The 26,420-nt window shown below is 38.1% G+C and overlaps 1 protein-coding gene across 1 annotated transcript in view; it reads left to right on the forward strand.

Annotated features, from left to right (window-relative positions):
- si:dkey-215k6.1 (transmembrane protein 132C) overlaps positions 1–26,420 on the forward strand; it is a 322,194-nt gene that overhangs the window by 228,516 nt on the left and 67,258 nt on the right. The window contains exons 6-7 of the mRNA XM_042488311.1: positions 227–284; positions 475–579. Of these exons, the coding sequence (XP_042344245.1) occupies positions 227–284; positions 475–579 (163 nt within the window). The remainder of the gene's footprint in view (positions 1–226; positions 285–474; positions 580–26,420) is intronic.

Consider the following 26,420-nt stretch of genomic DNA (forward strand, 5'->3'; position numbering starts at 1 on the left):
TTTTTCCCTAGCCTTTTAAAATCCCAAATCTACACTTTCTTGCAGTTCATTTCTTACCAAGTTGCCCGTTGTTTCCCATGTTTTTGAAAGAAATGGCACCAATTTACTCAGGGTTCAAAGGTTTAAATACTTGTGAAGCTCATTTGAAAGCAGCACAAGAAAAGTGATGTCACTCCAGGTTTTAAAGGGTTAATGTGTCATGTCATTTCACTAAATTTAAATGTAGAATTAATTCTATTGTTTCACTGGTTACTCATACTCTTCATGTTGTCTGGCCAGTCGAAGTGGTTATCAGCAAATGTTTTTTTGGGCGGGTTAAATCTTAAAATTAGTGTCCTTACCCAGAGAAATATTCATATTTTTTTCTTTTGCTTTCTCTGTAGATTGGAAAGTCCATTGCTGATGTAGAGGTGCGAAACTTTCTCTGTTTGCCTGGAAGTTGTCTGCATGCCAACTGAGTACTCGACGTTCCAGTGTAGAGTCTCAGTTGGCATGCAGACAACTTCCAGGCAAACAGAGAAAGTTTCGCACCTCTACATCAGCAACGCAGACATACAAGGAATCGTCCCACTGGCTGAGGTAAGGGACGACCTCATAGATGAGCTCAGATACAGATAGCTGTAAGCATGCATATTGACATACCCAGCAGCTCAACATTTCTTATGCTGGAATAGATTTTTCTTCCATATCCCTCCCCCTAACCTTTTTGCTGACACCCCCAGCTTATCCTCTTCCTCCAGGTTGATCAAAGCAGTAAAGGTCAACTTGTTTACCCCCTCCTGTTGCTACAAGCCTCCTGGCCACACACACACAGCAGGTTTCACCCTCACAGGTTTCCAAATGACAAGCAGCCTCGTGGCATGCAACCACGCAGGTACAGCTCTGCACACCTACCTTCATGCACAAATGCTTCCCCCGTGTATGCGTCATGCTGGCAGGTGTCATTCCTGGTGAGGCTCAAACACAGTGTGCCTCTTTAAGGTTTGAAAGGCTGCTTTCCATATAGACCCGAAACTCTAGACTTCAGTGTCGCATTAGAAACATTTAATTGTAAAGTTCACAAGACAGGGTATAAATACTGACATTTAGTTAGTATTTGCATTCTTGGAAGAGGGAAGGCCTCCAACTCATCTGCAGCTCTTCCGAAAGTGAATGGCTAGCATTTAATGCACATAGAAGAAAATAATTGATGAAGTAACCATGGTGTTACCCATTGACATTTGGACTCCTGTTTTAAAGTTTGGCATTTTGGCTGTCACCAGCTTGGATTTTTATAGCCAGAAGTAGGGCTTAATTTAGCTTTCATATGTCACTATGAAAATCAATAAATCATTTTTTGTCTAATATTTTATGTTATCTTTCTTGTTACACTTTATTTCCCTTTGAAGTCGCACAAAAATACCCTGTTTGCCAAAGTTACTCATGGAGTTTGGGAATTTTGTGTTCCTCACATGAGCTGATGTTGTGTTCTGAAACTGCAGTTTGAATGAAGAAAGGCTGCCCTCCGCGGCAAGGAGGAAACCGGCAAAATGGCAAAGAGACAATGAAGTTTGTTCAATTTCCTCAAACTAGCAAGCCAGTCAGATCCTAAGCAGGCCAAAGTTAGACCCCGGTGAGGTCATGGATTGCAAAAGGATAGAGAACTGTCCAAGACACAAGGAGTAAAGAAACATGCAGGGGAAAGAAGGCTGAGGGCTCTGTGGATGTTTTATGGGCTGTTTTGGACAAATATGCATGAAGGTAGGAGGGAATTTTTATTGTTATTCTCTGCTATGCCTGTGTTGATTATTGATTTGGAAGGTGGCGATAATATAATTAATGCGACGAACACTGTTATGCGGTTTAATGTTTTTTTTGGTGTCGACATATTTTTGGCGTATATTACTGTAAGCCCCACAATCAAGTGGGTGTTTTTGCTGCTTGATGGAGAAATGATTATGCACGCCTGTGATGGTTATATTACAGGAATAGTGTAGTACTGAGGCAGGATTGAGGTTCAGATAGACAGACGTTTAGCCTGGTTGTTCTTCATGGTTCTAAATAGAAAATTCGCCCCTAATTCGTAAGTTTCCCTCGTTGGGGAAACCTCAATGAAGTTATGAGAGAAGGTGTGCACTACAGACTGTTAACAGCTTTGCTTTGTTTGTGAAGACAATGTTGTTTAGGTTTGTTTAGTTCTAACAGCTAGCGCCCATGTAGTCCAATATGTTACATACACTGTGTGAAATAATACTGTAAAATGAGGCAACAAAGCAATTTATTTTCTTTTTTCACTTATTTTCCAATCCTCTCATTTCTCATTATTTCTCTTTTCAAACTACAAATTACTTTCATAAGCAGTTTTAGTTGTCCCATTTCAAAAAATGAATTTTTCTTTAAAGACATAAATAAATGTACTATCAAGTAAAATAAGATACATTTTAGATCAATGCAAACTTTTATGAATTTTGTACTCGCTATTTTACTGTGTAGATTGTTGCCATTACAAAGTTTGAAGTTAAATTCAAAGCTTTCTCTCTGGAAAAGAGAGAGAACTTTCACATAAGAAAGATGACTTTTGGACTTTACTTTTTATCAGACAGGGTCAGGTGAAGGAAAATGTTGCTGTAAAAGTAGGCCTATGCTTTCATCTGTAACCTGTCTAATCATCCCACCATTACTTCATACATTCACAGATCAAAACAGACACATCCCATAACAGACATCGCTGCTCTTGCTTCAGCTACCAGGAACCTCAGGCTAAAATGTGAGGAGGAGGATGCTTTTCAAAATACTCCCAGTTCCATTACCACTGAGGTAGAGCTAATCTGGCCTGATAGCCCTCCTTCAAACAGCAAAGCCCTAGTGAGGGAACCCAATTTTGTTCAGGGCTTTTGCAACCCCTGTCTCTTTCACACACCAGGAAAAAAAAAGCAAGCTTGAAACCATCATTTCAAATAACAGGGCTGTTGGGATTTTGCTAGCGGTGTGAATGGAGCTCTGGGCTGAGTGATGCTACATCTCATCCCTGTGTATTCTTTAAAACAATTTAAATGGATATCAGCTTAACATTTAAAGTATGTATTTACATGTGATTTTTGAGCTTCAGATGAATTAATTTACACCTCTGTTTTAGTCATAAATTACCACGAAGTTGCAGAAAGGGCTCTGAAATACCCTGAAATAATTGTATCTTTTAAATAATTATATAAAAACACATTTCTTTTTGTTCCATCTACAAAGAGAATCAATTTGATCCTCTTCTGTTGATTTGTTGCACAGATGGGTGGCAAAGTTAAGGTGAAAAACAACATGAAGTGGCTTATTAAAGTGTCGGGTATCCACAGGCCTCCCTAGCAGTCTCTGAAACTCTGCTGGAGGGATGAACACCATTCATCTCAAAGATGTTGGTGTTTTGTTTTGATAATAGTGGTGAAAAGCGCTGTTAGACGAGTCAGAAATCTCCCTCAGATGTTAAACTGGGTTGCGATCTGGTGACTGTGGACGCCCTCGAATGACTCCCAATTTTTTTATGCTGCCCTGTGTGTAAGGAACTGCACTTGTCACGTTTTCTCCATTTATTTATTAAATGTTATGTATATAATATTTAAACCATAGAATTAGCTGCATTTGATGTAGAAAGGTATTGAGGATCAATGTTGTCCTTAGCAGAGAATGAAGTCATGCTGCCTCTCTGTGTTTTGTAATACGAGCTTCCCTGTTCATTGATTGTGGAACCGTAGCGCCCACCCTTGGGTTCCCCCCAGATTCGCACCATTAGTTTTATCAGCACTGTTGTTGTTGTTAGCACCGTTGATGTTGTGAAAACGATTAGCTGTTAACTGCTGGCTCACCACCACAACTAACATTACTAGAAGTTGTCATCTGCATCAGTGGTGTCTTTGTCGGGATCCATGGACACTCTGGGGTCCTTGGAGCTTTCAGTGGGGTCCACCAGAAACTTAAGGCTCAGTTTTGCTCTCAGCATTGATGGTCGCATGGCGATGAGCTGGCATGGTATTCAGTCAATTTTATATGTATAGCACCTTTAGATACAGACAAAGCACAAGCACACAAACGTGAATAAAAACAAGACTGTGATTAAACTAAAGCACTAAAAAACTGTAGTACTCAGAGAAACCAGAAATGCTATCAAGTGAGGAAACACCAGAGGCAGGATAAAAACTATAAATACAAAGACAAAAATATATGTATAAGTAAATGAATAGATACTGTAATAGTATTAATAAAAGATAAATGAGTAAAGTATCAAACTGTAAATAAGAGGTAAATAACAGAATACAGCACAAAGTGAAATAAAAAATAAATATGTAAAAAAATAATAAAATGATATAGGAAGTAATAAAACTGTAAAACAGACTAAAATGTATAAATAAATTGTCAACAGCTAAATACATAAAGTTCAATTAATTGTGACAAGGAAATGTTTGTTTCGCTTCATTGCTTTTAATCGAGCTCCACCTCCTTATGACTTTATATATAAACTACAAAATGGTTTAACGGTAATATACTGTAATCAGGGCAGGTCATTTCTGTGGATTATATTCAATGGAAACATCTTTTTAAATCCACAAAATGCTCATGTTCTTGTGCTGCACATAAGTCACTAGAAGGTAGTTGGACTGGATGTTGGGCGTACAAAAGTGTCTGGTTATAAAGATTATAGTTTTGTCTGAACGTTGGACAGTAAAAATGGCCTGTCTCGTGTTACCATTGACCTCCCCCGGAGGTCTCTGCGTTGATATGCCTAGGCATGATGCTCATCATACTTAAGTGGCATAAGTTGATAGAATTCAGTCTTACTGAAAGTTTTGCAAATCCGTTCATGGAAAGTATTTCTTTAAAAGTATGCAGTGTAATCATTTATTTTGTAATATATTTGCTGTTGTAGTATAAAAGTGGAATTTCTTGGAGACTTTATGACTAAATGTTTTCTAAAGCCTAACAACAAAAACAAATAATCCTTGTATACACACATCTACACACCTAGTTTCACTTCCTCTCACGCCATCTCTTTATTGCCCCTCTTCTTTGGGTAAAAGCATCAGAATGGCTGCTATTACGAACCATTTGGGCCTTCTGATTTGTTTACCAAAACTGCTGACCAGGTGTTGATTGTTGGTTGGTTGCTATAGGTGTCTGTCACTGAGATGAGATGGGTCACCGAGATGAAAGCGCCAACATTTGTGGGACTTGGGAAGATGGAAGGTGAAGGAATCAAATTACAAGCGAGACTCTTCAAAGGGAGCCAGATGTAAAAGCTTTCACAATTGTTGCGTCCTCCCCTCTGTACAATTCCACATCTGAGGATCGGAACAAAAGCATAATACCACAAGTAGAACCACGTGACAAAATGTGGGATCTTTACAGCTGTTACATATTTAAACGGACTAAAAACTAACCCTCACACATAATTGCATCAGCGGTACTCAGCGCTAGCTTTTAAACATTATTTCTCCCTGTGATCTGTTTGGGTGATTCAGCTCCACCTCAGCCATCATCTGCCATCCCGTAAATCAAAAGTCAGCCTGTCAACAGTGCTGATGTAGTAATGCACTGAGTTCTGTCTTTACAAGGCAACAATGAAACCAGAACACTGCCTGTCATTACCGAGCCCTCTCCGACATTTTCCTCCTAATTCCGCATATCCATTAAGGTTCTGGTCTCTTGGCTGTGCGGGAAAGAAAGAGGCCCTCTTCAGGAAACGAGGGATTATTAGGAGTAATTTGTCTCCTGCGGGGGCTGAAAAATTGGTTTCATCTTTGAGAGAGGAGTGGGGAGGTGAGGAGAGGAGAAAGAGTTGGGGAGAGGGAGAGAGAGAGAGATATAGGGGATAAAAAGTGAGCCAGATAGAGATAGCAACACAGATAGACTGAGAAGTGAGATTTCAGAGTGGCAGAATTTTATTAAAACGATTCATTTATTGTCTTCTGTATGCGGATTGTCTTTGCTACCTCTCATTTAAAGTCAGAGCCATTTTAAACAGCAAATTTGTTAATTTTTGCATTGTATCAGATTTCCTGTGCAGTGTCATTCTTTTCGATTTCCTGTCAAACAAACTACATATCACCCTGCCAACAGGGCCTTTGCTGAACTGCTACAAAGATTTTAATTTACTGAATACGGAGCTCAGTGAGGTGAAGCAGGAGAAGTGCAAACTGATCCTAATAGTGAAAATGGGAATTTTCTACTCTGAAAAGAGGACTTTCAGACAGTCAACAGACAGTCGCTGGACAGAAATTATGCTTTTCAACCCATGTGGCTCAGTGAGAGACACTGCTTTTATTGAACCCAGTCCTCTGAAATTGCATTCTGGAAATTTTAGAGGAAGGCATAAGGTTGTAAAGTTGGCGAATTCATTTTTAAGATACGGCTAAAAACAGCTTAACTACACAATATTTGTAGCCTCCAAAGGCATTTAATCCACTACCATTTTCCATTTTTTCATACAATACATGTGGACAGTTCCTCTGTAATTACAAGTGCTTTGTCCCGCCCTAACAGCGTTCCTATTGGACATCTGGGAATTGTAGTTTCATTTTGTATTCCCATTGGCTAGGATATCGCACTGAAAGGGTTGCAGATTATGTCAACATGTAACTGAGATGTAACAAATCACATTTCCATTGGCACAGTTGCTGTTTGAATGGAGGCGTATAAAGTGGTACAGACAGAACTGGACATTTCTAAAAATAAATTGCACTTTTCTGGTCACCCCCAGCTCCAGTTGCCAGAAAAGAATATGCTGGCATTGGACATTTTTACAGACCACAGATATGTTACATTTGTGCATTTCATATACGTATCATATCCATTTTTCTAAAGTGACAGTTAAGATTTCATGTGTGTGAGCTGAGGAGGGAATGATGGATGGCATGACACTTAGGTGAGATTGCTGCCAAGTAGCATTTAGCAGCACAACAAACAACAAAAGCAGTTTTTATTGACAGAAGCTGTTTGTGGCAAGCATGCTGGGTATTCCAACATATCCAACTTATTTCAACTTATATGGCAAATATAATTTTATTAATAACTTTATTTATATAGCACCTTTTAAAAACACAGTTTACAAAGTGCTTGGACAAACAAGGCAAAACCGAGGCTGTAAACCCCAGAGTTAATAAAAAAAAAAATTTAGTCAATAATGCTGACAAAGGGCAGACAAGAGTGAAGGCAGAATAAAGTAGGGAATTCGGGGCAGAGACATGTTAGATAAATATGGTAACAAAAAGGCAGTAGACACAGAACACTGATAATAATAACAATAAAAATAAGCAGGATAAAGGCGGACAAAAGAAAAAAAAGTAAAAAGATAAATTAGAAATTAAATTATTTAAATAAATAAATAAAATTAAAAGATGGGTTAAAGCTACATTTAACCAACTTAAAAGAAGAATTAAAAGACGACATACATAAAACATTCAAATGTTACATATCTATGGTTGGCAGAAATGTAAATGCCAAAATGTATTCTGCCTGTTGGGTTGTTGTTCACCAGGCAGCAGATCAATGAATGGCCACAACCCTTTACAGCCACCTCCAGCTACATCAGATATATTTAACCAGTGATTTTAAAAAAAATTTTTATTTTTAATTCTGCATCTCCAGGATTGCAGTGCCTGCAAAGGCCCCTTGAGCGATGTTGATGAATAATACTAACCTAGCCTCTTATCTGAATATGTTTAAATCAGAGAAGTTAATGTAGACTAATTTCTAAAAATATATTTTTTTAAATTGTATTTTTTTTTTCATTTATATGGTGCAACTACTGGAATGCAACATTTAAAAGTTCAATATTTATCCATTAGATCTTGAAATCTGGTCAAAATAATAATAATGATAATGATGATAACTGTTATTTTTATTATTATTAATATTAATAATATTATTAATATGAATATTATTATTAGTATTTAAATTGTATATTTTCACCCAGAGTGTTGCTCAATGAGACATATGAAGACTTAAAAAAAAAGAAAGATAAAAGCAGTTCTTTAAATACACATGCACAGTAATTTAAGAGGAAAAAAACAACACAAAAAACATTAAATATATCTTAAAGTAACACCAGTTTGATGTTTTCTTGGACTGTATTTTCTTGGGAAAATAAATCAAAACTGAGATAACTGTTTTTGCAAAAGAAGCCTTCATATCATATTTTCTGTTTCTTTGTAAGTTATATGATAAAGAAAATACTAATGTTAATTTGAATTGACAATATGAACAGTATGTACGGTACATGGAATGTATAGTAGTTGCTATCAATTAATCAAAGAGTCCACGCTGCATCTTTCCAAAATGCTGCAAAGCGCTGGAGTGTTGAGGCTGCTAAAGTTTCAGCACCAAGGACAGCGCCTCAGCTGCAGCATCAGAAACTTCAGGGGACAAAGTCATGTGTGAATGGTAATGAGGAAATTATTAGTGTGTATGAAAAATTCTGCCCCTTTTAAAACTTCTGTCCATAAATCTTTGAGTTTACATGAGGCCCCTCTCTTCATGATATAACCTAAGAGAAAACATGACAGGAAATAATGGAGACAAATGGACAAAGTAAGAGGAACAAAACAACCTGTTATATTTCCCAGAGTAAAAACAGAATAAAAAGGGAGGTCAGAAATGGACCTGCTGTACTTACCTTACTCTTAGAGATATTTCAGCAGCTTATAAATTGGATCGATAATAATGTTGTTGTATTTTTCCTATAAGCGCCATTACTATTCAGCCTGGAATGAGGCTGTTTCGCAACCTCTCAGAGTGAGGGAGAAAGAGAGAGACTTGAAAATAGTTTGATTTTCTGTTAAATCGACATGATTTGAATATATTAAATAAAAGTGTGTTTCATGTTCTAGCAGCAATGCTTTCTGATAGATGATTGAATGATGTTATGATTAATAAAAGAGGGATAAAATGTAGAGACAATTTGCTGTGTACAGAAGAAGTAAGGAGTGAGTAGAAAAAAAGCGTCTTGGAATTTAACTCTCCTGTTCCTTTCTGTGTTTTTATTTTCCTTTTCTGAACAGCTCTTTCACCAGTTTAAACCATCTTTTTTCTTTCCCTTCTCCAAAGCTTCTTTACATTCAACGTGATAAATCGATGTGTTGGAGGGCAGGCAACTGGACAAATGCCTATTGTTTGCGTTCTTTTCTGACTGTTCCAATTTATTAAACTTTAAGTCACTTTAAGGCTTGAAAATAAAAGGAATAAACAAAAAGAATATGTGGCTAAAAATCCTCCATCCTCAGTCTGGAGGAGTGGAGTCAAGTCAAGTATTTTATTAATGTTAAAGCACTGTGTTAAGCTTTTCTTGAGTTTGATGCAGTGTTTTAGCCACAACCCAGATTTTCATTGTTGACCTAAAATGTGTAATAAAGTAGCTAAAATGAGCTAATAGTGTCTAGTAATGTTAGCCAGACAGCAGTGTATCCATGTACAGAGTTCAAATGTGTGAAACTCACCCACCAAAAGCAATTTTTTCAGTCTGGGACCCAACTGCAAACTAAATAGATATAGTCCACCACACTCCTATATGCTTTCATCAGCTTACTTCATTTTGTAAGTTTAGATTTTTATAACAAGGATAAAAAGGATAACAAGGATATAAGCATAAACAAACCAGGAGACAGTGTTCGAGGCGGGTCCCCATTCATTTCTATGAAAGTTGCTCAGTGGCGCATGAAGCCAAAAAACCTTGATCAACGCAATAGGAAATTGCCTAGATCTTGTGGGGCCCATAGGCTCATACATCAAGTGCACTAGAGACTAACTTCCAAGTGTGGCTCAGTGCAGCAGAGTGACTAACTTCCAGTTTAGCGCTCTGCTAACTTGAATGGAGAAAAATGATTCAATCATGCCGCTCTTCTAGACTTTCCAAATGTTATCGGACTGCATGGATCAAATCACAGTAGTAAAACGAGTCATTTTGCAGGGATTGTGTGAAAATTATATCCACTGACAGACGATGTAGTTTTACCTTTTCACCTTTGACCACAATGTAAAATTGGCTTCAAAGATTTGCCGTGCTCCTCAGTGGCTTGAATGACACCTGCAACCTTCCAGCCCTTTAATGTAATTACATTCCTCTATTTTTATTTCTCACAGTATGTGGATTTTTCACTTCCTGCCCTCCATCTAAATTTTGAAAGGCATAATATTCACATTATTGCAAACAAGCCATTTTCCTCCACTTCCATCCCATCTCTTCTCTTCTCTTCTCTTGTCAATCTCCCCATGTCCCTTCTTCATCCCCACAGAGTTTTACATCTCTATCATGTATTGCTTTGCAATTAATTCTAAAATTGAACACTTGTTTGTCTTTGTTTCTTGAATATTCCTATGAGTCTCTCAGCTCAGCACGCCGTGTGTGTGTGTGTGTGTGTGTGTGTGTGCGTGCATGCACAGACTTCTAAGCAGAGCAGTTATGCTAAGTGGTGCCTTAATTTGTCTCTTCTGATTGGTTCTCTCTAAAAGGAAGTAAGTAGGAAGAGAAAACTGAGTAGTCGATAATCTGTTGATGAAAGCAGACACACGCACGCGCGCGAACACACAGTTTTCAAACTCAATTATAGATTTAGCTTTTTCACGGTCTGTGTGTTTATTAGAAACAGCCTTTTTTTTTCGATTTCTCCCCCACCAGTGTGTTTTTTTATCTTTATGTCTCAAGCTTTTGTTTTCTCAATTCCCCTATTTTCTGTGTGTGTGTGTCTCAGCAGAGGTCTAAATACCTGTGCTTGCTAATTTATACCGACATTAAGCAAGGCACTGCAGAATCGATATTACAAACACACTGCCCAGGTTCTCTGTGTGGTTTTAGCTCACACACTCCTTGGTATATATTGGCTGTATTTTAACGCTCTGATTTTTCGGATGCATCTTAAAATAGGCAAATTATAACTAGAAGGTGAGAGGAGAAAAGCAGGATGATCCTTTGACAAATGATCACTTTCAATCTTTAGCGTGAGACATTTTATTTTCAAGGCTGTGATCAAGTCTTGATATTCTTTTTTTCATGGTTGTATTCTTTCAAAGCACCCACCCACTTATCCCAACACTTTTTCCAAGAGAGAGTACGTGACAAATCCTGACATTTTTGGGGGTACTTCTCTGAGTTATTTCAACTAATTCAACCCTGATATTCAGGCTATTAACCTCCTGTTTTATTCGCTGCTGTATGTCTCTTCACTTTCTAAAGAAACGAGCAAGTCTTAATCCTTGTTTTTTTCACCCATGCCCCCCTGCTTCTCTTCAGCTCCAGTATTTGCTTGTTACCAGCCTTCAACCACCCAATTAATCACCACATATGACATATTCTAAGTGTGTGTGTGTGTGTGTGTGTGAGGGAGTATGTATGCATTTGGGTCACTGAGAACTTGCGCGTCCCGGGCTCCTAGTTCATTTCCATACCAAGCGGCTCGAGCTCGCTCCAATCAGTCAACAAGAATAGGAGAAAGAGAGGGTGGGCTGGGGGGTGTGGGAGGAAGAGAGAGAAGGGATGTTTAAAGCTAGAAATGCAACTTTGGAGGTGAAGTTGGCATGACAAAACCTATAAGGCACTGCTCTTACTTTCTGACTTAATGTAAAGAAGAGGCAGTGTATGCATAGTCAATGAAACAGGCAAGATAAAGGCACATTGGCTGTAGGCGGCATGTACCAAGAGAATGAAGCATTTGCTCTTCTTTAAATTTTCAACTTGTACAGGACGTTCGACTGATATAATGCAAATGCCAGTCAGCTCCAAGCAAACCTCCCTGTTATTGTATGTTTAGGTTTGCATTAAGAAACTCCTTGCTTTGCAGCCATGACAATCATTTCTGAGCAAAATGTTTGTAAAAACTACTTTTCCAACTCCCCAAATAACTTTGCAAGCTTTGTCCAGGCAAAAACACATTTTATATATTCTTGCTGTTGTGATAAATGCCTGCATCAAACTGACTTTCATGCTGTCAGTGCAATGGCACTGATTATTTTCCAGCCAAATCATAACAGAAAATATTGGTATTGTGCATTTATGCACACCTTGGATATGTTACATTTGTACGTTATCATGCTGTGGATACATTAAAACATTGTTTCTTTACATTCCAACACACTGCATTTAATGTGTGGTTAGGTTTAGGCACAGAACCACATGGTTATGGTTAGGAAACATCATGTTATGGCGTAAAATAGCCTATTTTGGGAGATCATTTCCCACTGGAAATACAATTATGACTATTATTGTTATTATTTTTGTTAATTATGTTAAAAAAACAACAGCTTTTTGTGGCACTATCCCCAGTGTGAAAAAAAGCAACAGGTCAACAAAACACAACCAGTGTTTGATGGCAGGAGTCTCAAATAGGTGACACCCCAGACAAATGCTGCATTCACATAGAATCAGGAAAAAAGTAGACGGCAAACCAGAAATAATTTTAGCGGACCAGATCAGGAAGGTAAAATTTAGTGAGGCCGGCAGAGAATAATGGTAATAGCATGGCGTTTAAAGTTTAAAAAAAAAAAAAAGGATAATTATTATTATTGCTGTCCTCCACAATGAAATTTGTACACAAGTAGAAAATGCAGACATCTCCTGGACATTGCAAAAAAAAAATTACATAAAATGATGAACACAAAATAATTTTATTTAATGTATTTCAGTCCATTCAATGTAAATAGTATCACCGTCACAACATATTGTCATACATGTTTCATGTTTATGTCTCACCATTTTATCAGGCAAATGCAGCAAAAGCCAGCGTAAATGCTGTGTCGTTTTAGACACATTGATATGATATGTATATAATAATGTCTAATATAATGTGCAAATGTGGTTTGCAGAACCGGGCTGTATTTACCAAGTCAAGTGAAAAAACTCATAACATCACTATAATTTTATCATATTTATAAGTACAAACATAACGAATGTACTATTGCACTAATATTATGTCACCAGTGTCGGTGAGGGATGAGCAATCACACGCCAAAGAGCGATGTATGCTGCTTTATAATCTCACCAAACACTACAGTTGATTTCATTTTTCAAGGGAGAGGAGAACTGAAAAGCAGCGTCACTCACTGCAGTTTATGGATGTTGAATGAAAATACACGTGAAACAGACTAAAATTTCGAAGGTTTGCAACATGAGCTTCTGTTGGAGTGAAGGAAGATAAGCTGAATCAGACTGAGTAATGGAGAGAGACAAAAAGCTCTTATTTCCAGACAAGATTTGCTGATTTGACTTTTCATGAACCAAATCAGAAACTGAGAACAGACTCCTTCATGCTCAGTTACATTTAATCCCACCCGGGAGCTGCTTAGTCAAACCACAGTGCCCTCATGGGCCACTAAAGCGGCTGTACCAGGGTAGTTCGCGACTGAGCGCTGTGCTCCGGTTGACATCAGCGACAGTCTGAACAGGAGAGTCTCACCACCAGGGTAACAGCTTAGAGTTAACTCTTTGAAACCTGTATCGACATCACTTTTCTTGTGCTGTGTTCAGACAACTTCACAAGTATTTAAATCTTCAAAATATGAGCAAATTAGTTTGAGGATTTGAAAAACAAAAAAGGCAATGAGCAACAAATTGCAAGAAATTAGCAGTCGTGGAATATTTTTTGAAAGAGTTTTTAAAACAGCAAAGGGAAGATTTTCAAAAAACTATAATTATAATTATTGTAATTATATATTCAAAATTATTATTAAATCTGTAATTTAAATTATTATTAAGTCTGTAAAATAATACAAGGTACCATGTACGTTGTATTATTTTACAGATTTATTATTATTCTTTAAGGACTTTTCAGGTAATTTCCTTTTTTAAAAAACGTTATTTTCTTTGGGGTTTTATTCTAATTTTCAGGTAATTATCTTTAAAAGTGTCAAAGTTCTTAATACAAACATTTTAAGATTTAAGTCAAGAGCTGCAGCACAAATGACTAAACTTGTCAGGAAGAAGGTAGAGGATAAAAAGACTTGAAGATGCCCTATACAATGAAAATGAGTTTCTTTCAAATGAAATTAGCTTAGTTTGATAACAGAAGTGGGTGGAAACCAACAGACAGACGATGAGGTGACACAGAGAGACAACGTGGAGAAAGAAAAAATTGACTAGTTCAAAATAGGCAGGGTGAGGGGGTGGGAAAAGGGAGGTTGAAGTGATAGGCGTTGGCAGGAAAGAGAACAGACGGAAAAAGGAGGGGGCTGATTAATTGAAAGAAGTAAAAAGAAAAGGGAGACAAAGGGAGAGAAGGATGTAGAAGTAAAGAGAGGGAGAAGAAAGAGATCGCACAAGAGGGAGGAAATTGGACAAGTGGTAGAAGTGGGCACAGAGGGGAGAGAGTGAGTGTGCTGTAGAGAAAGAGGAAGATGGAGAGAAAGAGAAGGGCCCAGCGGAGGTGCAGAGCACCATGTAATAGTCCCTTGGAAGTCCTGGGCAGCATAGAGGAAGAGAGAAAAGAGCGAGCGACATAGAGAAAAGAGCAGCGGAGAGAGAGGAGACGAGAGCAGGGCAGTTCTAATGCAATTAGGGGTCTGGAAATTGAAAGTACAATTCTCCCTGGATCTTTGCAAGAGTGGTTTGTATGGGTGTGTGTGTGTGTGTGTGTTTGTGTGTGCGTGTGTGTGTGTGTGTGTGTGTGTGTGTGTGTGTGTGTGTGCGTGCGTGCGTGCGTGCGCGTGTGTGGAGTTTTGGACGGGCTGTTAGCTTTCATATCTACCAAATGTCTTCATCCCTCCTCCCTCCTGCTCTATCTCTCTGTCTCCCCCTCCCTCTCAATTTGACTTCTCAAAATTACTCTCTCCTTTCACAGTCCCCTCCCTCTATTTATTCCCCCACCCTCGCTCACGCTCTCCCCTCCCTGACTCCATCCATCCATTTTTGTGTCTCTCTCCCTTCCCCACCATCTCCCTCCGTGTTTTCGCGTTTCATAAATTTGTGAAGAGGAGAGCAAAATGTCAGCTGCTTTTTACATTTCCATTTTGTATTTCAGTCATTTAGCAGATGCTCTTATCCATTTTGACTTGGCCTAAGTGCCACAGTGGTACAAATTGGATTTTTCAGATGACCAAAAACCGAGGGACCCAAGTAATATATGCAGGGATTAGAGTCAAAGAGCCCCAATAACAGAAAATAATAAAAGACAACACACTAATGTATTCATTATGAAGTCTTTGTGTGACAATATATCCCATAACATCAGTTAGCAGCTGTGCTTTTAGGAATATGAATCCAGTTCTGTCCATGATGCAATCTGTTCAACCAAATAAGTCGTTGAAAATGTCCTAGCCATTCTTAAATACGGTGTGTTTATTTTATGTAAATCCATGCAGTAGTTCTAATATATTGTGGGGGGGTCACATGTGTGTGAACTATTATACGGATTAAACAGCTTGTTCTCATTCCATGAAATAGTGCTGCTTTGACAGTGCTTTTAGCGTAATTTTTTGATGCCAAAAGCCACCGCATGACACGTGGCAGGATGGTGATAATGCAGCCAGACATAACTGGCCGCGGTGTTATTTTATGTCCAGACGGCACCAGAAGTGCCACTTGAGAACGCAGCCAGATGGAACCTGCCCGCTGGGCGTGAGGGGCGATGGATGGGTCCAACAAACCCTGGACTTTCATGCAGGAGTCCAATGTTTGCCTCCCATCTAAATGTGATTTTTTTTCCCCTCTCCTTTACCATGTGCCTCCTTCCCCTAATCCTAACCATCCGTGCCAGCATGTGGGTTTGCTGACGTCCTGGCTTTGGTTGCCATGTGCTGTTGTTGCCTAAACATAACCACCTGCAGCATAATCCCACCTTGTGCTTGTGTTGACATGACGTTAGCAGCATCCCCAAATGTAAAGAGAAATAACCTAGAGTGTAATATTTGTACGTAAAAGTCCACTGCAAAGTGGCAGTGTGTGATAACTTGGAATGAGAACATACTGGATGCAAGATAACATTTAAATGAAAAAAATATGTTGTGCTTTGACCAGCAATCACACACCACCATGTAAGATCCTAATTAAACATTACAACATACCATTATTTTTATTACTACCAGTTTTAGTGTTACGGTGTACTGCAGTTCTGTATGTGGTTTGTGCAAGTGGCCTGTGGGTGCTCTAGTAGAAGCTGCTGCTCGAGCACTGTGGGTACAATCATTATCAAACACTGTTTTGTGTCTGTGTTTCATTACATAAAGTGTATTTAAAAGTAGAAAACTATGAGTCTTACGCAAAACAAGACTGTTAAATCAATCAATCAATCAGACTTCTTTTATATATCACTTTTCATACAGGCGGGCTGTAACACAGAGTGCTTTAAACATTAAAACCAGAAAAAAATGAAGATTTTGCTAAGTATTCATATGTCATGTTCGTATGTTATCAAAAGAAATCATAAAAATAATATGCTGGCTCCTTAAAATGCCACTCAGCATTAAAAAACTTTGAGAAGTCCTGATTGAAGATTTTTCTTTCAAAATACTGTAAAATGGTGAGTTTAGCTGTTAAGTTTCTAGAAAATTTCTCCTGTGGAGTGTGAGTCACAGAAGGTGAATAAGGCCCCAATGACAAATATTTAATAACAACCCTGATGTAAAGTTGTATTTTTGCATAATAAATACACATAAATATAAGCAAATTTGTCATAGCTTTCAATCCTAATTATTTCAGGTCAAACATTATCTTACAATTATCTCATTATACATTTTGCATGTAAAATTTGTTTTTAATTTCCAGAAATCACCAGTCTTAAATTCACGTTTCATGACTTGACATTTACATAGATTACATGTAATTATGTTGACAAGGTAACATTTACAGTAAGTGGAAGCATTCATGGTCTAAAAACTCAATCAAGCATTTGCAATTATTCACATCTGATACATGTTAATCTCATTTTTAAGGTAATTAAGGGTCAAATCCACACAAATACACAATCTTATAACAAATAAAGCAAAAAGTCACTGACATACACACAGAAATATGAGTATGCGTTAGAATACATGCATACATATACACAGACACTGTATGCCTTCACAAACACTTAATGTGATTTCACTTACATTTTCCCTGTGAAATGGTGTCTGAGAAAATGCTTAAAACAATACCAGTCTGTCTGTCTAATTACCTGCTCTAATTAGCTGTGTGCATAATTACTACTGGCAAATCTAAACACTCCCCCCAAGAAGACTTATCCTTTTGGCCCCATTAGCACCTCTGTGTGCGTGCGTGCGCGTGTGCGTGCGTGCGTGCATAGGTGTGTTTGTGATATGAACACACGCATTGTGTGTGCTTGTGTCGGTTCAAAGAATCAACCCCTGCTTTCCATGCTGGCAGTCGGACAGGAAGGAAGTAGGTTAGCCATGTGCTAATTGCCCTAGCAAAAGGGTGATTGACTTCCAGATACCCCTATGGGCTCCTTAGCATCTCGTTAGCAGCTGCAATTAGTGTTGTGACTGACAGGCAGGTGAGACAGCAAGGGACAGCAAGACATTGACTACAGAGGTGAAGAGGTTTAAAATGAGCAGAGGCGGTGAAAACCTTGTCATGTGACTCATGTACGTCAGTACATAATTTAATCCACAGTATAGTCCTTCAACTCATGTTCATGCTCTGTTTTGTCTAAAATTAGCAAAGGAGCTGGCCTTTCTATTACTGGACAACTGCTACGGTACACAGATTAGCACAGAGAAAGACACACATAATAAAATGTATGCAAAAAAAGACAAAGTGCAGAGGGAAACACTAAAAAAGCTGTGAAACCAAAAGTAATTTGCCTATAAATCTAGTTTAAAGGATCAAGCTTAAAGGAATACCCCACAAAATTAACATTTGTATATCAATATTTACCCCATGTTACATTTAATTTTTAAAAAAAAAAATTGCTTCTTGCATGCCTTCAGTGAATGAAGATTCCTAAAACTGAGACAAAACTTAATGACTTGACGTCATGGGGTCTGCATTTAAAAACAGCAAAACTTTATCAAAACCTTAGTAATCAAAGTCTCATTTAACCAGTCATATGTTCAGTACTTTCCAAACAGACAGCTCTTTCCGACAGGAAACTGAACTAAATGTGAAACTTATGCTCTCTTCAAAGCCAGAGTCCATTGACAAAGACAGTAATTTTAATCTCACTGACACCTGCAGCTGCTGGTCTACTGCCATCTCTATCAGTTAGTTTGTTTGTGTTATTAGGTGACTTTTGTGTTTTAAAGAGATAGTTTGGATTCACCAAAGTCACATGGTAAGACAAACACACTACAGATCTAGGCAGTTGTAGACCAGCAGCTCATGTGTTCAGCAAGGTTAAACTACTGTTTTTGTAAATGGAGTCTGGCTCTGTAGAGAGCAAAGATACGTTTGACCTTTAGTTCTGTTCCACATTAAGCAAAGCGAATGCTGTAGATTAAAATGTGTGCCAGTGAGGTGAAAAGGTTTCCATTGCCTCTCCTCATCTTAAACCTCTTTACTTCTGCAGCCAGTATCTTGCTGTCCTTTGCTGTCCCACCTGCTTGTCTGTGGACACTACACTAATTTTACATCCCCATGGGAAAGTGCATCTCTTTGGGAAAAACTGAGCATAAGACTTGATAAATGAGACTTGGATTATACTGCACAAGTAGTATGAGAGTTTTAAAACAGATGTTTTGATTTAGTTTTACTGCTGGACCCCCTATGACTTCAGTCCATCAAGAATTGTCTCTTTTTTTGGATTCTTTGTTCACCAGAGGTATGCGAGAAAAATGATCACAGAGTGAGTAACTGATATATAGATTTTTATTTGGAGGGTGAACTATTCCTTTAATATTTTACCGTTTATAATACAATGAATAACTCCAGATTACAGTTATCGTAATGTCCACCATAAAAACTCATAAAATGAATAGAGACATATTTTCTATTGCTTTCCATTCTACCAGTAAAAAGGTAAGGAAGTAGGTGAAGTATGTGTGTATCGGTTGTTGACAGTCTGGTGCTTATATCATATAGGTAAGAGACGGTATCCAAAAAGCAGTTGAAAGATGGGAACTGAAAACATGTGTTTTTAGTTCTTATCTTATAACCCAGTGTTTCTTGTTTCATTATTTCTTTATGTATTTTCAATATTTCTCAAAAATATTTTTTAGGTGTTTCATCAAAATACGTCTTTTATCTCTTTCTGTAAAAGAGAAAAAGGAACTGATAGCGCTGTTTGTTGTGAGCAGCCATAGTATCGGCATTTTTACCCGTCTTTTATACACTAGCAATGAGCATCAGTGCTCGTTTTGAGCAATATCCTTCCTCAGATTCACACAGCTGCACACATTCACATTTCGCACACCTGATACAATCAAAGTCTCACACTGTTGTCCACCCACCAGCTGGGAGTTTATTGCCTTGACGTTATCAATTGGACATGTTTCATCTCACAGTGTGTGGTTGAATTAGTCACACAAGGATCAACAGTACCTTCAAAAACGCCCTCCTATCCACGCCTGTTCTCAGCTCTCATCAGTCCTACACACCCACACATTATGTTGAGCCTAGTTCATGCAATTATGCCTAATAAACACTGAGAAGTGCTGGCAGTTGCTGTGAAATGTTGTATGGAAGTGCAGTATGTGTTCACACGCAACATAATGATAGTAATAATATGAAAAATAATGATGTGAACTCCTTGATATTTGCAGTTTGGCAACTAATGGTGGGTAGAAACACATAACATTTACTTCATTGCTCATATTTGACTATTTGTTAAACTTTTAAGTATATTGTTTTGCAGAATACTTTTTCCTTTACTCGAGTGCATTTGCAATAAGATAAATGTGCTTCTTCTCGGTATTGTTAGTGACAATGACAGCATGATTCTGTCTATGACACTGTACCTGCCTGTTGATCACCAGTCAGAAGGTGCAGCAAGTAACAAAACCACAAATTGTCTTTTTTTTTTTCTTAACATTTCTGTTTTTGCACTGTTTCTACAGTTTCAACATTTGTGGACAGAGCCAGGCTGGATGTTTCCAGCCGACTTCCACTCTTTATTGTAAACCAAGCAAATCAACTTCATATAAGTGAAAGTGAAATAAGATCCCAAGAATATAGTCATAATTTTACGAGAATAAGGTTATAATTTCAAGAAACAATTTATGGTATCAAAAGGATAAAGTGGGGATTTAGTAAGAACATACTAATTATTTTCCAAGAAAAAATGCAATAACTAAGTTAATAGTTAAATGAATAACTGTGTAAATGTACTAGTTTATTCTCATATTACCACTCTTTTTTTTTATATCTTGACTTGTGTTTGTTGTTGTTTGACTAACATTTAAACTCACCATGTTGATAAACTGTCTCCTGTATGACATCAATCTACATATAAATAAAGCTGCATCTTTACCTCAGATTGAGCTGTTGAGACTAAATCCATGTAATCTATAACTAACATAACACACCAACTTTGACTTTTTGTTTCAAGGTCCCAGCGAACATATACACAGGTATTCACTTATCTTCTTTCTTCCCTAGACTTTTTGTGTAACAACAAGGCCAATCATCATTCTGGCACAAATTGTGTTTACACATTCTTAAATTGCTTCTACAATCAGTGTCTGACATTAACTTTTTGACTCACCATGCTTGAGAGAAATGCTGCTTAGGTATTTGCAAATACACATCTGTGTGTGTGTGTGCAGATTAGCAGTTACATGATTATATTGGGTACAAACATTTACCCACTGTTGCAGGAGATAACTAGGTTTGCAGCAGTATACCTTCAAACTGTTGGCTTGTTATTGGTATTTGGTATTAAAATTGATGGTTATTATACCGTGTATATTTATTTATATACAATATAAACATAACATTTATACAAAAATGTCAAGAATCTAACCTGGGCATGCAAATAATCTTCCCCTCGAATGTCTGTCAAACTTTTTACGCAAACTTCCATAACAAATGTTTTCACGTTTGGTTAGGCTATAACAAAGTGTTTGCTCAACCAAAAAAGCCCTTCACCTTTCATTCGTTTAAGGTTCATTGTAACAGATTAACATAATAATAAATGTGTAATCCTGTATCTGTGAAACGGCTTTTTACAGTACGGTTATTAAACAGTGAAAATCTCATTCCGTTGCAACCCTACAGATACCCTTTTCGAGATTTACCTGGCAGACAGAGAATCTACCTACATTTGGCACTTGGTGGGTGTTAATTTTGGACTCTGTCCATGGGTGCTTTTTTTGTTTGTTTGTTTGTTTTTTGTACTCTATATATTTGGGAATTTGACCATTTTTTTGTTTGTTTGTTAACCATTCATGCACCATGAAAAATGCAAACTGTGAGGTTATTTAAGAATTTAATTTTACAATTTCGACATCTTTTTAGCCCTTTTTTGACCTCATACGTGATACCCCATTTATGCCTCCTTGCACTGCATACTAGACAGTTCTAAAGTGTGAACATGTGAAGCACACAAGCTCAATCAATATTTTTCCAGATGAAATGCGGGGGGAAAAATCACACCCACCATTGCACTAATAACCTTTTGATTCCATAGGGGGAAAACATGGGATATGAAAGTCTTAAAATAACTCCGAATGAAGGAGTGGAAATTTGGCTCGCTCTCAGTTAGTAATGATTAGTCTGAAGTCTTATAGATCACAAGAAACATTTCAGCGTTTGGCCGAAGCCTGAAGTAATTACTCTGTCTAACAAATAGATTTGATGCTATCACGCCCACGCAGACACACACACACACACACGCATACATTCACAAGTATACAAAAATGGCATAGGCACACACTTAAACATGCACACACCCACACACAACTGTGTTGCAGCCAAATAAATGAGCCGGCACTCCTCAGGCCTAATAGTCTGGCTGTAATTAACATTGTCATAGTGATAATAGCCATTTATCCCTGACATATCACACACACACACACACACACACACACACACACACACACAGAGTCCAAAACCTCTATCTTGTCTAGGCAGCTCGCCCAGATGTCACCTCCCTCATCTGTCTCTCTCCCTCCCACCTCCCCTCCCTCTTTTTCTCCTCCTCCTCTTCAGTATTTAGACCTCATGATCCTTTTTTCCTCTTTTCACATTTCCTCCTCCTTCTCCCATTTCTTCAATATTTGTTCTTTTTTCTCCGTTCACTCCATCATTTCTCTTCCTTTGTCTCACTTCCTTTCCAAATATTCGATCCAAATCCTTCTTCCTTTCTGCATCTTTCTTGTGTTTTCCTTCGACCCTCCCCTCAGCCCATCTCTTTTCATTACGACTGTCTGTCTTTTTAACATGCTGTGGTCACATTGCAGCAGAATATAGACAGCAGTTTTTTCACAGAAAGAAATTCACTCAGGTAATTTTCACATATCCTTCATTATGGGACAGTGTCAGACCTGATATTTAGAGTAAATGGTAAATGGACTTTACTTGTATAGCGCTTTTCTAGTCTTATTGACCACCCAAAGCACTTTAACACTGCATGTCACATTCACCCAGAGTAAAACATTTGCATCAAATTCAACGTTGAAGAGCTGTAGAATGTGCAGTAATCATGTTAGAAACAAACCTTAGGCATTATGAGTACACTGAGTGGTAAAATAAAGATAAAAACCACTTTATACAACTAGTAAACATCCGCCAGCATTCCTCTCTTGCCTTATTTGTGGCAACAATGTGTTTTTTTGCATCATATTCTTCACAAGTGGAAATAAGTGGCATGCAATCAGTTCATATGGGAACAGTCAAATGATGCACAAAACACCTCCTTTCATGGGAATATGTCAACCTAGAGAAGAAAATCTGGGTTAACAGAGACAGTTCATAACCGCCTTCGTGGTACCTGTTATCTCTCACTGAGGCTTTAGGTTTTGTCGAGCCAGCTCAGGCAAAGAAACCCTGACTCTGTTGAACCTGCTTCTTAGTGCAGCCCTCAAGCATCCAAGGCTGGTAATCGGAAAAACAGGCAGGCGGGTAAAAGGTGAACAGATAATGGGTACAGGTATGAAAAGGCAGGCGTTGTGGGAGATATAGCTTTACTGAGGTCAGCTGATTGGAGGAGGGTAGAAGGTATACTTTATTAATCCCTCTTGGAGAAATTTGCTTTTTTCATTCCCACACACACACAAACACAGGCCTGAAATAAACACATGCACTCACAGAACTTACAGCATTATTGTTGTACTGATGCACACAGGTGCTCCGAGCAATAAGGATTTCGATGCCTTGCTAAATGGCAACAGGCACCTTTCCAGCTACCATGCCACATTCCAGTCCTGATCTGCACTGAACTTGAAAAGACCACCCTTCGCTCTGCCAGTTTGAGTCCCTACAGACTGAACTACTGCCCCTAAATAATTAACATTAACAGAAGGTTGAACCTCACTGAGGCTGACATACGTATGAGGGATGGCAGAATCTAGATCAATTAGAAAACTCACTGAGACTAGACAGCAAATACCCAGCTTTATCCGAGTGTTTCTATCCGAGGTTGAAGATTGAAGAGTGAGGAGAGGGAGACGATGCAGAAGACACTACGATAAAAGGCAAACAAGATGTTTAAAGGTCTTCCAGTTCTGTCTGCGACAAAGCACTAAGTAAGCATGAAGAGTGTTCCACCTGAGTGGTCTCACTGCAAAGGTAGCAGTGGTAAAATGATTGGATTTCAGGTCAGGGGTTTTAATTACCACTGAGCCTTATGGCTGTATTAGCTACCAGTGGGCCACAACATAAGCTGAATACCATCTGTTGCCTATCAATACTCCCTATTCCTGTTTCAACCAATACTCTAAATTGTTACTGGCAGCATTTCAACCTGACGCTGTCCGGCAGCATATCATACACAGAGGACAGGTGCCACCAAGCCACGTCATTAACTAATGCTACAAGTCCATAGATCATCCTGGTGCTGTCCAGCCGACCAGCAACATATCATAACACAGAAAAATTTTCATCCGGCCGTGTTACAAATTGACTGAAAGGTCGCTTTTGCCGTCGGTGTCTAATGCCAAAATCACTGACAAGGCACCAGTATTTGATGACTTCAGAAAGAGAACAGGCTGGCTTTTATTATGCCAGACCTGCCTTGAGGTTTGCAACCAATCAAAACACAAAAATGACAACTCTGACCCCTGACAAAGATCCCATATGCCAAAGCTGGCCTCAGCTAGGCTATTCCAAGTCCCTTTCTGACTTCCCATTCATTCACACTGGGAATTTTTCTAATTATTTCAACACACAGCACTGTGTTTGAAATCAACCCAGACAATGAAACACGCATTGCATTGTTTGATTTCAACTCCAAAAAACAATGAATTTCTTGTTTATCACAGTTTCCATAGCAACTATTTGAATTTTGTGCTGCAGCAGACAGACACCCAATTATACCAACTGGTATCACTGGTTCTTTTTGCAAAGTGGTGTATAAAATTTGCTGCATCCAACAGACAGCACACTTTAACATGCCTCTACATGCACACATCTTCCTATTACTAGATATTCAAGGATGACCACGTACTGAAGCACACACGTGCAGACTGTCTGTGTTCATAGACGTGAGGAACTGATGTGATATTGATGACACTACTGTTTGCACGTTAGAACGACAGTCTCTAGTAAACAGTATTGACTTATGGGGCACGGGGCAGCTGCTCTGCTGAATCACAATATCAGTTAAAGTCGAGGTTCATTTACTTCAACAAGACCAAAATGCAGAAACAAGCTATTTCTAGAACTTTGCTCCAAGACTCTCTTCAAGAATAGATAACAAGAGACATTAGGAGAGACACAGAACCAACGCGGCTAAAGTAAAATAATTTGTTGTTGCTGCATTCCACTCGACAGTAGTCAGTAAGTTATAATGTTAAATAATGTAAGACAGAAAAAATATATATTATTATAGAAATAACTGGGAAAATCTTACTTAATGATGTCGAGGCCAAAGATTTTATGGTTTGCTGTAAGTGAATATAAAAAAATGACACTTCTAAACTGAGTTGTAGCCAAATGTCTTCATTTCTCTTTTCTAAACTTTAACTCCTCTGAACTCTTTCCATTCTCTAAATCACTCGCCCCCGGCTGGTGGGAAAGCTTAATTTCCTGCTGTCTTTTTGTAGCAAGAATACTTTAGTCAGGGAAGATGATAATGAAGATGAAGACCACAAAGTAATGTTTTATCACTTTAACTGTTTTTCTCTAAAGCAGTTACTGCTCTTTAGCTATTTAGGGAACATGGTTGTACATTAAAAAATAAAAGGTTCACTTACAGTTCAACTTAACTGGCAATAAAAAGTTTTTTTATTTGGTCCATTATGAAAGTTGAATAAAGTATGGCCTGCTGATTACACTTCATGTTAATCATGTTATATGACTTGCTGTAATTCTTCACATGGACTATGACTGTTCTTGTGTCACCACATAACAGTGCTAGTTATTTGTTAAATGCATGAACTGACCCATGTTTATGTGTTTTTGTTGTTGTTGTTTTTCCTTTATACTCAATCATATAATGATTGTTCTCTTCAAAACAAAATTGTGTCACTGGTCAACAATAATTTTACATCACTGAACACAAAAGCTGCTGCTCTACTTGCCTAAATCCAAAAATTGGATATTGTGTGACTTTGTTCAGATTTATTCAAGTCAAACAATACAATAAACAAACTAACTGATTGTGGCAGCAGCAGACCAGCAGCTCATATGTTCAGTGAGGTAAATTTACTGTTTTTCTCAGTGGAGTCGGCTGGAGAGCAGCTTTAATACAAGAATAGATGCGTAACTGAAGCCCTAAAATAGCTTCTCCGTCAGAGAGAGAGAGTCAATTTTAATAATTAAATCAAAATATCATTAATCCAGGCAACAAAAAAGACTAACTATACAACTCTTAACAAAACAGTTTATTTGAAATTAACTCTTCTTTAAATAATTTAATATACTTGATACAATTGTTTGAAAATAGTTGCACTACCAACATACACATGCACTTTTGTGTATGTGAATACAGTCAGCATGTGTAGTATATATTAAGACAGTTAAATCTAAAATAGCGTCCAGGGTCATACCGCATATACAGGCACATGCAAGCAAGCACACACACAAACACACGCACAGAAACATGTGCTTACACACACGAAGAAAGTGCGATACACTTGATGTGTTTAATGGTTCTGTAGTAAATTGCAGCTAAGTGCCTTCAACCAATTTTCCTTTCACAGCTGAGCCCTGACACACTCACACACTCACACACGCATGTGTGAGCGAACACACACATTTACACAGCAAGAAACACTTTGCACACGTACAGGTTGGGCAGATGTGCCAACAGAGTGAGTCAGAGAAAAACATAGCGTTGAAAATGAAATAAAATCTAACACATTTTAGATGAATTCAAGGTCTTAACATTAATCTGTGTTAATATGTGTTAAACGCCGAAGTCACAAATGCATGTTTCTATACT

Source organism: Plectropomus leopardus, chromosome 6 (assembly GCF_008729295.1).
Source record: "Plectropomus leopardus isolate mb chromosome 6, YSFRI_Pleo_2.0, whole genome shotgun sequence".
Taxonomy (NCBI): domain Eukaryota; kingdom Metazoa; phylum Chordata; class Actinopteri; order Perciformes; family Serranidae; genus Plectropomus; species Plectropomus leopardus.